The 11588-nt window shown below is 50.9% G+C and overlaps 1 protein-coding gene and 1 pseudogene across 4 annotated transcripts; one reads left to right on the forward strand and one right to left on the reverse strand.

The window, feature by feature from the left end:
- Positions 1-1456: 1456 nt before the first annotated feature.
- Positions 1457-5356, forward strand: LOC123828144 (patr class I histocompatibility antigen, A-2 alpha chain-like). Of its 4 annotated transcripts, XR_006787431.1 has the most exons (9): positions 1530-1608; positions 1808-2116; positions 2247-2522; positions 3090-3365; positions 3463-3570; positions 3999-4031; positions 4141-4188; positions 4350-4634; positions 5129-5356. XR_006787431.1 is itself a non-coding variant. In XM_045852790.1 (8 exons), exons 1-8 carry the CDS (start codon positions 1545-1547, stop codon positions 4352-4354), a joined length of 1095 nt encoding a protein of 364 aa, XP_045708746.1. In that variant the 5' UTR covers positions 1457-1544; the 3' UTR covers positions 4355-4759. The 4 variants fall into 4 exon arrangements, 3 of the variants coding, with proteins under 3 accessions (XP_045708746.1, XP_045708747.1, XP_045708744.1); XM_045852790.1 differs by lacking the exon at positions 5129-5356 and having other exon boundaries at positions 1457-1608; positions 1832-2116; positions 4350-4759; XM_045852791.1 differs by lacking the exon at positions 5129-5356 and having other exon boundaries at positions 1489-1608; positions 1788-2116; positions 4350-4759.
- Positions 5357-6773: 1417 nt separating this feature from the next.
- Positions 6774-7582, reverse strand: LOC123828147 (annotated as a pseudogene).
- Between the last annotated feature and the right edge of the window lie 4006 nt (positions 7583-11588).

Genomic DNA, 11588 nt, shown 5'->3' on the forward strand with positions numbered 1-11588 from the left:
GATGGATTTTGTGATTTGCCCAGTGAAATGAGTCCCTCAGACACAATGTCACTCAGAGGGATCTCCCCAAAGGGGAGTTAGTCTTTCTAACAAGAATTGCTAGGCGTTAAGGCTGTTGCTCTCCTGCAAGGCAACACCTCAAACCAGTGAGGAAACACACAATCATCACTCATGTACATTTGTGTCCCTGACATGGTGGCATTTGGATGAAATGCAATTGCCAAACCTCACGTGGACCCACAGGAGTGGGAGATGTCCTTGGGATCCAGGGAGTGGGTCCCTGGGCTGCACTTTGGACAGATAGGACATCTGCTGTCCTCCTCATGAGCTACAGCAGGAGAAGGTCTCCAGTGACATCGTTCACTCCATGAAACCACCTTCCCAGGACCCCAGTGTGGTGGCTCATGTACAGGTTCAAGTGCAGGGAGTCGGGGCCCTACAGGTAAGATAGGTTCTGATTGAGTTCAAGTCACTTCTGTCTGTCTGGGTCAACATTTTTGCCTTTTGTTGCCATATTCTCTTTTCTTCCTCCTTAGCTGTCTGTCTAAACTGTAAAAGGTAATCCTTCATTGATTTAATAGAAAGCAGGGAACATTTTTGGATCTGGATAATTTGTCCAATGCTGTGTGCCTGGCAGCGTCATCATCAGCAAAATGACTTCCTTTCCCTTCCATGGTGGCAGCTCTAGAATGCCCCGGAATTTTGACAATGGCCCATGGTTTTGGGTCCTGTGTGGCATCCAGTAATTCTACAACCAGTTTTGCATTTCTTTGTGCACTGCCCTGAGGAAGTGAGGAGGCCTCCCCACTTCCCCATCATCCACAGTCACGGCTGCACCAGGTGCACATGACTCTCAGGGTAAACATTGGCCACTGGATCTTTGCCAGGTGACAAGCCCGAGTTAGAGCAGTGAGTTCAGCGTGCTGGGAAGATTTCATTTCCAGTTGATGAGAGCTCTCCGATTATGTCCACCATGGAAGTTACTGCATGTCCCTCTCAGTAAAGTCCCTGGTCATCATCTCTCAGATAAGATCCCTCTGTAACCAGGTTAAAGCAGCAGCATCAGTAGGAGTTTCCTGTAAATCATTCCTAGGAACCAGTAGGTGGTCAGTCAGCACAACACAACTGTCTTCATGCTGTAAAGAGGGTAACAGGTGCAGAGCTAAGGTGATCACACCGAGTTAAAGTGACATCAGGTTCAGAGAGCAGAACACTTCCTGAGAAGCCAAAGGACAGACAGAGATGTGTTGAGAGTGATGAGAGGTCAGTAAAGAGTCAACAGAATGAGGAACACAAATAGTTAAATGAGTGCCCTGCCCTCTCTCTTCTGTCTGTTTACACAGCTCCCCTGCACCAGATGGCTGGCGTTCCTGGAGGGGCGGGAAGTTTCCGGCAGGAGGACTCTTCTGGACAAAGCGCCAGGTCCCCAGGCCTGGACCCTGACCCTGCCGGGGGTTCTCACTCCCATTGGCTGTCTGATCACTAAACAATCCATCCGCGTCATCACTAGAGCTTCTCTTTCCCAGAAGCTCAGGGTCTGGGTCATGGGACGCCAAATCCTGCTCCTGCTGCTCTCTGGGGCCCTGGCCCTGACCCAGACCTGGGACGGTGAGTGCCGGGCAGGAAAAAGGGGATCCCTCGGGGGCGGGGGGGGGGGGGGCCCAACGACCTGGAGAAAGTGCGTCCCAGTACCCCAGGCCCAGATTCCCGCTTCACCCAGCAGTGCCCCCTTCCTCCTCCTCTCAATCACTGCCCTCTCTTTTGTCCCCCAAACCCCCTGCCGTTAGGGGCCCCACCGCTCCCCCAGGACTCGCGTCTTCCCTGCCCCCAGGTCCCCACAGCCTGAGATATGTCAGCACTGCCACGTATGGACCGGGCCGCGGGAAGAACCGGTACATCAGCGTCATCTACGTGGACGACTCGGAGATCCTGCAGTTCGACAGTGGCGCAGCGAGGCCAAGGCTGGAGCCGCGGGTGCCCTGGATGGAGCAGCCGTGGGTGGAGCAGGAGCATCCAGATTTTTGGAAGGACCAGACACAGGAAATGAAGCACAATGAACAGACTTCTCGAGCAAACCTGAACAAGCTTCTGGCCTACTACAACCAGAGCGAGGAAGGTGAGCCACCACCACCCAGGTCTGGGAATGACTCCCATCCCCAAATAGGGGGCTGAAGCACCCTGAGGCTGTGGCCAGGTGTGGGCTGTGCTGGTCTAAGTGGGCAAGGCTAACTTCGTAGCTGGGTCAGTGTCTGGCACCCTCCAGGAAATGACCGGCTGCGTCGTGGGGTCGGATGGACACTTCCTCAGAGGGTTCACTCAGTTCGCCTTCGACGGCACCGACTTCATTGCCTTGAATGAGGACCTGCGCTCCTGGACCTCAGCCAACTCAGTGGTGGGTCTCAGCTGGCACCAGTTGGTGTGGGTCCCTGATGAGGATGTGAGGAGGGTCTTTCTGGAGGACACCTGTGTGCACCGGCTCCGCCTGCTCTTGGAGAAGGGGAAGGAGAAGCTGCTCCAAGCAGGTACCAGGACACCAGGACCCGGGCCTTGCAGAGGAGGAGATCTATAGGTGGGGCGGCTTCCTACAAGGAGAGGAGGAAAATGGGGCAGTGTCAGAGTGTTCCTCCTGCTCAGGAGAGGGAAGAGTCCCCCAGGTGTCCTTATTTTGTGACTCACCCACGGGACCAGCTTTCTTTAAAGAACAGTAAGGAACCCAGCCTCTCCCTGAAACACCCCAGTTGTTCCCTCACACCCTGCAGCACCTGGTGCACCAGGACGCTCCCCCTGGTTCTGGGGCTGAGACGATTTGTGGAGGCCTGACTCCTGCTTTTCTGTGTCATTCCACCTCCACCTGAGTCTGTGTCTCCCCTTAGAGACCTGGACACTCCTACCCTAGGTTCTTACCCTGATTCTGGAACTTTCCAAGAAATAGGAGATTATCCCAGGTGCCTCTGCCCAGGCTGGTGTCTGGGTGGTGCACACCCTTCCTCCACCCTGCTGTCCTGTCCACTCTCAGGGTGGTCACAAGAGCACTGCTGGAGTGTCCCATGACCATACAGAGTTCCTGAATTTTCTCACCCTCCCCTCAGACCCTCCAAAGACACACATGACCCACCACCCCATCTCTGACTATGAGGTCACCCTGAAGTGCTGGGCCCTGGGCTTCTACCCTGTGGACATCACCCTGACCTGGCAGTGTGATGGGGAAGACCTGACCGAGGACATGGAGCTAGTGGACACCAGGCCTGCAGGGGATGGAACCTTCCAGAAGTGGGCAGCTGTGGCCGTGCCCCCTGGAGAGGAGCAGAGATACACATGCCATGTGCAGCACCAGGGGCTGCCCGAGCCCCTGACCCTGAGATGGGGTGAGGAGGTGGTGTGGGCACAGAGCCTCTCCTCAGGGTGTCCCTGAGCAGGGTCAGGACTCAGGCCTGAGGTTGACCTCTCACCTTCCCCCCGTAGACCCCCCTCCTCAGACCACCGTCACCATCATCGTGGGCATTGCTGCTGCCCTGGGTCTCCTTGGAGCTGTGGTCACTGGAACTGTGCTGTGGAGGAGGAAGTGCTCAGGTGGGCAAGGGGTGGGGATGAGTTTCCTCTCCCCCTGAGGGTCAAGCCCAGGTAGAAGTGTGCTTTGCCTGGTTAATGGGCATCCTATCCCCACTTGGGTGCTTGTCCATCTGGGGCCTATTTCCTAACATTGACTCTTTAGTGAGGCCCCTGGGAAAGTGAGGGACACATTTGTCACCTGATGGTTCTAGCGATGGGGACTGATTCCCACTGTCAGAGGTCAGAGGGGAAAGTCCCTGCTATGGACAGACATCCAGAAGGGTGGGTGGTCCAGTCCTGCACATGTACTTCCCCATATTTCCTGACCCTACCCTCATGTTCAGCCACAGTTCTGGAAACTTCCCTGTGCTTCAAGAATGTGGGAATCCTTTAGGGTCACGGGACCCAGCCTTCCCCCTGACTTCTCACAGAATGTTTTCTTCCCACAGGCAGAGGCAGGGAGAGCTACACTCAGGCTGCCTGTAAGTCTGGGTGTTGGGGAGGTGATGTCTGGGAACCTTGAGAGAGTGTGGGCTGGATCTGTGAGGGGGGCTCTTCCACCCTGTAACTCTGCTGATGCGTCTTCCCCAGGCAGCAACAGTGCCCAGGGCATTGATGTGTCTCTCACAGCTCCTAATGGTGAGGCTCCATGGGCAGGAATTGGGGGTATTTGGACCAAGGGGCACAAATACATTTTGGGGATTCTCAGAGGGGAGCATTCTGACCATGTGGTGGGCTGTGGGATATTGTGACCACTTCTGAGACTGACCTGAATTTGTTCACAATAACTTTCTTTTCAGTGTGACAGAGCTGCCTTGTAGGGGACTTGGTGCTAAAGCAGTCATTGCAGCTTCCCCTTGGAACTTTCAGGATCCCTGACTGCTGTTTCTGCAAGTGGCATTGGAATGTGTCCATGTTCTTATCAGTGTCAGTGAGGGGCTGGTCACCAGGCCACCCTCCCCACAAGGACCTGTGTCTTCTCCCCCGGGGGACTGTCTTGTCCTAGCAGAGTCCCCATCATAGTGCTCACTTCCTGTTCCTTTGAGTTTTAATGTCCCGTTTCTCAGTTGGAAATCAGAATCTGGGTATGAATTTTTTTTATTTTTTTAAAGATTTTATTTATTTATTTTTAGAGAGAGGGGAAGGAAGGGAGAAAGAAAGAGAGAAACATCAATGTGTGGTTGCCTCTCACATGGCCCCCACCAGGGGTCTGGCCTGCAACCCAGGCATGTGCCCTGACTGGGAATCGAACTGGCAACCCTTTGGTTTGCAGCCCACACTCAGTCTACTGAGCTACACCAGCCAGGGCTGAATTGTGTTTTTAAATTCTTGCTATAAAGGGTCAATGGGTTAAATGAAGGAGAAGAACCTACAATGCAAGAGAAGAGATCAATAACTGAGAACCTGGGAACCTTCCAGAATCTGGGTGCTGAGTCTGTCCCAGGTGGGGACAGAAGGGGCTGTGAGGAGCAGGGCACAGCCGGGGCTGGGACCAGTCAAGCTCCATGCATTGTGGGCTCTGACATGGTCATTCTTCAGCTGGGTCATCTTTGTTGCTCCTTTGTCCTTGCTGCTTCAGGAGAACCTTGTTCCACCAAGACCTAGGATCTCAGGACATGGGTGTCACCGGGACCTTGTCGTGGCTCTAGGACTGTGCTCAGTGAGGACTTCCTGTGGCTGTGTCAGCCTGGGCTCAGGCCTGGGTCTGGCCATCAGCCTCATCTTTTGGGTGTTTGTTGTTTCTTTGTTTTTATAGATATTGTACCTACCCTTGTTTTTTTAAATTAAATTATTGGGGTGTTCTCAATTCAATTATTATGGTGTTTTTTATTCTTCTTCAATTACCAGCATCCCACTTCTCCATCATTGCCATCTCTGCCCTGCCCACCACCCTAAATTATTATGGTATATTTTGTAATTAAACTAATTGTGGCTGGAGCATCACCCAATATGCCAAGGTCGCAGGGTTGATCCCAGGTCAGCGGTCCTGCAAAAGTCAACCAGTGAATGTAGGAATGAGTGGGACCACCACATGATTTCTTTCTCTCTCTCTCCCTCACCCCATCTCCCTCCGTCTCTCTCGAAAATTAATCAATACACTAATTTTTTTTTAAAGAAATTGTACCGCTGGCTGGTGTGGCTCAGTGGATTGAGCACTGGCCTGTGAACCAAAGGGTAGCCTGTTCGATTCCCAGTCAGGTTGCATGCCTGGGTTGTGGGCCAGGTCCCCAGTAGGGGGCATGGGAGAGTCCACCACATACTGATGCTTCTCTCCTCCTCTTTCTCCTTCCCTTCCCCTCTCTCTAAAAATAAATAAATAAATTTTTTAAAAAATTGGAGCCCCATCCAAGTCGGTGGTAGGAGCTGGGGCCCTGGCAGGTGCTCAGACCAGGAGGGTGGGGCTTTGGTGAGCAGGCTGAGAGCCTTACAGCAGGGTTGCAGAGAAAGCCCTGGCCCTTCCTGCCCGGGAGGTCTCCTTCCCCCACCCTGACTGTGTCCCCCTGTTGAGGGTGCCTTCCCGACCCCCATGTCCCTTCGCGCAGGACAAGCTCAGCTGCTGGGACCATCTCTCTTCTGAGAGATGAGAACGCCTGTGCGGAGTTACACACTGCGTACCTTGGCCTCCATGGGTGTCCCCACTGTCCCCATGGCATGGGGGTCATGCTGAGTCACAGCGCTGGTAAGTCCCAGACACGAGGGGACGGGGTCTATAATAGTGTTATAAGGCAGTAGGGCTGTATCCCGGGTCCACTGTGTCCCTTTTCTCCAGAAACCGCTGGCACCCTGGTGTCCGAGCCAGAAGGAGTGGCCTGCATCCGGGTCTCTGCGCTGGGGGCAGGGCGGGAGGCGGGGATGGAAGGCTCATTCCCGGGCTTCATCTGGGGCCCCATCTGGCTGTGACGCTGTCCCCAAGTGTGACCGTGCTGGACTGCTAGCCACCGTCTTTGAGGGGCGGGTGTACGTGAAGCCCCTCACCCACCGAGTAGATCTCAATGCCCCACAGAAGTTTCGGCAGCCGGTGTGGCCACCCAACCAGCCTCAGTGGACTCTGCGTCCCCCTCCCTCCCCGCGACTCCCAGGGAGGCTCTTGGGGGAGGGGCGGTGAAGAGGTTGCAGGACCTGCCCACCTGAGACGACCCCGGGAGGTGTGATCAGAGCTGGTGGGGGCTGTGGAAGGGGGTGCGCGGGTCCGTAGGGCTCACTGGGGCTAGAGGCAAATGTCCGACATGGAGCCGCGCAGTTAAACGCCCCTCACAGGAGAGATGGGGTAAATGAGGTGTGCAGTTAGAGTCTGGGACAGGGCAGGTACCTGCGGCGGGGTGTCAGCCGGGCTGTGGGATGTTTCATTGCCAAGCAGGTTCTAAAGCCTCTAGTCTGTTTTTGTGCCCTGTCGCCTTGTAAGAGAGCTCATTGCACCTTTGTGCAACTTCACTGAATTTCCTTCTAAAATCAAGAGCACGTGCACAGCATACCTATCGTGTACCTGTAACTGTTTGTTGGTTGATTTGTTCTGAAGCAATGAGGCTGCATTTATGGAAGCCTCTGCCTGGACTGGATCATTGCCCTGCAGACCTAGCTGAGTCGTCTGCAGGGACGTCTCCAGGTGTCAGTCCACACGGTACTGTGTTGACACTATTTGCAAAGAAATAATCACCAGCACTGAGGCTGCCTTTCTTCAGTCTTCCTCCTTCTCTTCTGGGGATGCAGATGCTGTATCATGGAAGCAGCCTGCTCCTCAAGTGATATGACACCTTGCTGGATGCTTTCCAAGGTGAAATGATGGGTTCCTTTGGCTGTGCTATCAGGCAAGCTAGGGAGGTGTATGCAGAAATCTGTCAGCAACTGTGGAGAGATCAGGAGGCTGACATTCTCATTTACCATGGCTTCCACAAGAGCTTCCAAGCTTCTAGTTGTTCTGCTCCAGGTAACTGAATGCCTTTTTCCAGGATCTGACTATACTTGCCCATGGATCTTTGTGAGGGCCACTGCAAGGCATGAGCTAAGCCAAATTCTGTCCCACAATGGCCAACATCTTTCTTCCCCACACTTGGGTTTTTATATTTGTTTGCCATCATGTGGTCATGTCCTGTGTCATGTTCATTGTCTTCACGGCCTGGCCCAGTATCTCCCTGGTGCTTCACCTGCACAGACACCACCAGAGGCTACAGCACATTCATACCCCCACAGCTCTCACCAATGCCCTCCAGCTACTAGAGCCACCCACATCGTCCTGATGCTGGTGGTCTCCTGTGTGACCTTCTATATGCTGAATTCCACTTCTGCTTTTTTCACCCTTGTGTGAGAGGGCCCTCATCTCTGGTGGGTGTGGACCTCCCCTATTTGGCTTTCTGTTCTCCTGCTCTTCGCCCCTCACTGAGGATGCTCAGGGATCCTAGAGCTCCTGGGGTCATGAACTGTTGGAAGTGACTCTTGACAATCTAATCTGTAGATATCAGTGTTTATAATATTCTTAATTACACTGTTTAGTAATCCTTCACTGAATGCCATAAAATCCACACTGAAATTTATTTTTAAATTCCAATATAACTGACAGACAACCTCGTGTAAGTGTAAGGTGCCCAGTGTGTTTATTTGATGCACTTATATCACTCATGTGCCATCTAACGGTGGTGATCCACCCTGAGAAATGTGTGGTTGTGTGATGCTGTGGTTGTGGAAACAGCACAGATGCTCTTACACCTGGATGGTCTCCCTACTGCTCACCTGGACTGCAGAACTCAGCCTGTTGCTCCTGGGCTACAAACCTGCACAGCACGTTACTGAACAAAGCAGCAGGAGATTAAATCAACACAGGAGAAAATGACGCCCTTGAGTGACCCAGTAAACACATGTATGAGGCTGCTGCAGCCATAGCAAAACTACTGTTCTACTGCAGCCTTACAAAAATTGTCCCCAAAGGCTATGTTAATTGATTTTAGTGTGTGTGTGTGTGTGTGACAGTGTGAGAGAGAGAGAGAGAGAGAGAGAGAGAGAGAGTCATTGATCAGTTGCCTCCCCTAGGCACTCTGACCAGGGATTGAACCCACAACATTTTGGTTCTTATGATGACCCTCTTACCAACTGAACCACCTGGACAAAGCAGGCATAAATTCTTTAGTGGGGTGTCTGATTAAAATTTAGATTAATTTTTGTTTGGTTTATTGTTTTTCCTATTGTTGAGTTGAGGCTTCTTATGTATATTCTGAAAGAATTGAATTGCAAACATTTTCTCCCAGTCTGTGGGCATTTTCTCCCAGTCTGTTATGTCCTTTTTCATGGACATAACAGCAACATTAATGCACAGGTAGATTTCCTGGGAGGAAGAATCAGAAGTGACTCCCTGTGAAGGTTTCCTGGGAGGAAGAATCAGAAGTAACTCCCTGTGAAGTTTTCCTGGGATAGGACTTAGGTGACTGAGGGGCCAGGGGGACAGTGTGAGTCATTTATTTTGTGTATTCCTGAGTGTCTGTTGAAACCTCTTGTATGTGCATGAATAATGTTTTTCAAAAAACAAGTTACATAAAATCCCTACACTTATAAAACTCCTGACAGACCATCCTCACATCACAATTTAAGATTCACACTCTGATCCTCTTCTCTATGACCAACCACTTGTCTTAGAAATTCCAGTCCTGACAAACTTGGCTGGACTGTATGGACAAGTCTTCCCACTGAAATGAGCTCAAAATTCCATGTATAATACAAAAACCAACTTCTTAAAAGCAACAGAGAGCTGATGAGACACAAATGACCACACCTCAAAAGAAAGGAAAGACCCAGGTTGGCCTCCACAGAGGGCAACACCCTGAGTGAGGAGTGGGGGAAGTTGTGCAAGTTCATTGTCCAGAGTCCAGACATGGAGCCCAGCACTGTCAGCCCTGAGCTGAGCTCTTGCCTTTCTTTCTCATCTGCCTTCCCTTCTATACTTGTAAACAAAGCTTTTAAATTAATTCTGTGTAGATAGATAATATGCAATTTATATGATGGAGGTATATTCTCTATAAAATTATAAAATGTTAAAAAGCTATAAATGACAAATATTACTAAACTAAATAGGTCCATTCACCTGTGCACATTAAAACCCAATCCAATGCAAACAGGAGTCTGCAACAAAGAAAGTGTAGGTTTACCCTGGCCGGTGTAGCTCAGTTTTGGCTGGAGCATCATCCCTTAACTGAAAGGTTGCAAGTAGATTCCTGGTCAGGGCACAACCTCGTTTGTGCATAAGATTCCCAGTCCTGGTGCCTATGGAAGGAAATCAATGGATATTTTTGTCTCACATCAATGTTTTTTTTTCTTTCTGTGCCTCTCTCTCTGTGACCAATGAAAAGATAATGTCCTCAGGTGAGCATAAAAGAAAAAGAAAAAGGAATAAAAAGCAAGTAAAGGTTTATTTAAGGAAGTGCCACCAAACCTGGGTCACAGGTGATTTATTGCTCTGAGACCTGGCTCCCTGATGGCTTCTAGGGGATGGCCTGCATAGGGGACTTTGGGACATAGGGTAAAGGTCTCCAATGATTGGTCAGCACTAGGGTAGGGGGTGGTTGGTCATTACATGGCATGACATCTGGTCCTAATTCAGGCATGGGACCACTCTGTCAGGTTTCACAGGTTCATTCCACTGCTCTCCCCAGAGTCTAAATCTTCATGAGTACCTATGTGAACACATCAGATTTCCAACCACTTTCCTCTCTGCAGACACCTGTCCACAGCCCTTGGTCCTGCCATAGGGTGACAGGGTCCCTGCACACCTGGAGCCAGGAAGACACCCTGGATGTCCTTCCCTTCATTTTGGGCAGCCCAGGCCTGTCTTGTTCTAGCTCCCCTGTCACCTGGATCCCACACGTTCCTCCCTTTTAGTTTACTTCCTTATTTTCCTGATATGTCTGGTAGAATTTTCCAAAGAGAATGGGAAAAGTTAACCATGAAAGCTTTAAACACATGAGCAAACTGCAGGCTATCCTAGCCCTTATTCACATCTTGACATAGAACTCTGTGTTGAAAATAATTTTTTTCTTCAGTAAGTGGAAGGCATGGCAACCACATCTTCTACTCTCCAGGCCCATATTTGCTGCCTCTTAAATTTTAATTGTGCCTTTCCTCCCTAAGCAGAGAATACATAACTTTAATCAACCTGGTCAGAGGAAAATAAACAAGAAAGATCCAATTACTGTGATTTTACCAGATAAACCAAAGACAAATGAGGTCAGGGTGTCAAGTAAGAAACAACAACAACAACAACAACAACAACAACAACCCCACTACAGCCAGACAGACCTAAGAAAGAAGTAAAACAGTGGAGCTGACCAGAGGATAATCCCCAACCCCCCAGGTGCTCATGTTGATGCATCAGCATATTAAAAACAACCTGAAAGCTGATGAATATTCTGCTGGAACCCTCCCCTAAGATTCTCAATTTTAGAAGAGAGATAAAAACCCTCCAGACAGAGACCTGGGGCAGCTCACTGTAGAGCTCATCCACTGCCCCATTTCAGACATGAACTCCTTTCTGTCCTTGGAATTATCAGCCAGGGGAGCAGTGGGAGCAGCAGCTTGTCTCAGGGGTATCCCCCATCCTGACTTTAAGGTCCCTTTTTCCCTAACTCTCCAGTGAGCTGACTGCAGCCCCACCTTTGCTCACTTCTGTCTCTGGGAGTTTTACTTTCCAGTGAGCTGACTGCAGCCCAGCTTTAGCTCACTTCTTTCCTGTAACATTTCCAGGAACCAGAGCAGCCCCACCTAGGATCTCTCCAGTGACTTCTTCTACCCTAAGTCCTTCCTTAGTGTCACTGTTTCCACCTTTAATAAACATACTTTCAAAATCCCCTGGACTTGGGTTGTGAAATCTTATCCAGGAGAAGTCAAGCACCCACACTCCACACACCACATACCACAGGCTGGCCTAAGGCAGAACTGCTCAGGCCCAGGCCTGCTGGTGATAAGAGCCACTCAGGGACCCAGTGAAAGTGAGTCAAGGCTCCCAGAGAAAAACTGCCTGTGTTCACCCCAGTCCCACCACCACAAACCTCTCTGAGCCT

This window comes from Phyllostomus hastatus, unplaced genomic scaffold (genome assembly GCF_019186645.2).
Source record: "Phyllostomus hastatus isolate PE091 unplaced genomic scaffold, TTU_PhHast_1.1 phas_contig_965, whole genome shotgun sequence".
In the NCBI taxonomy this organism is placed as follows: domain Eukaryota; kingdom Metazoa; phylum Chordata; class Mammalia; order Chiroptera; family Phyllostomidae; genus Phyllostomus; species Phyllostomus hastatus.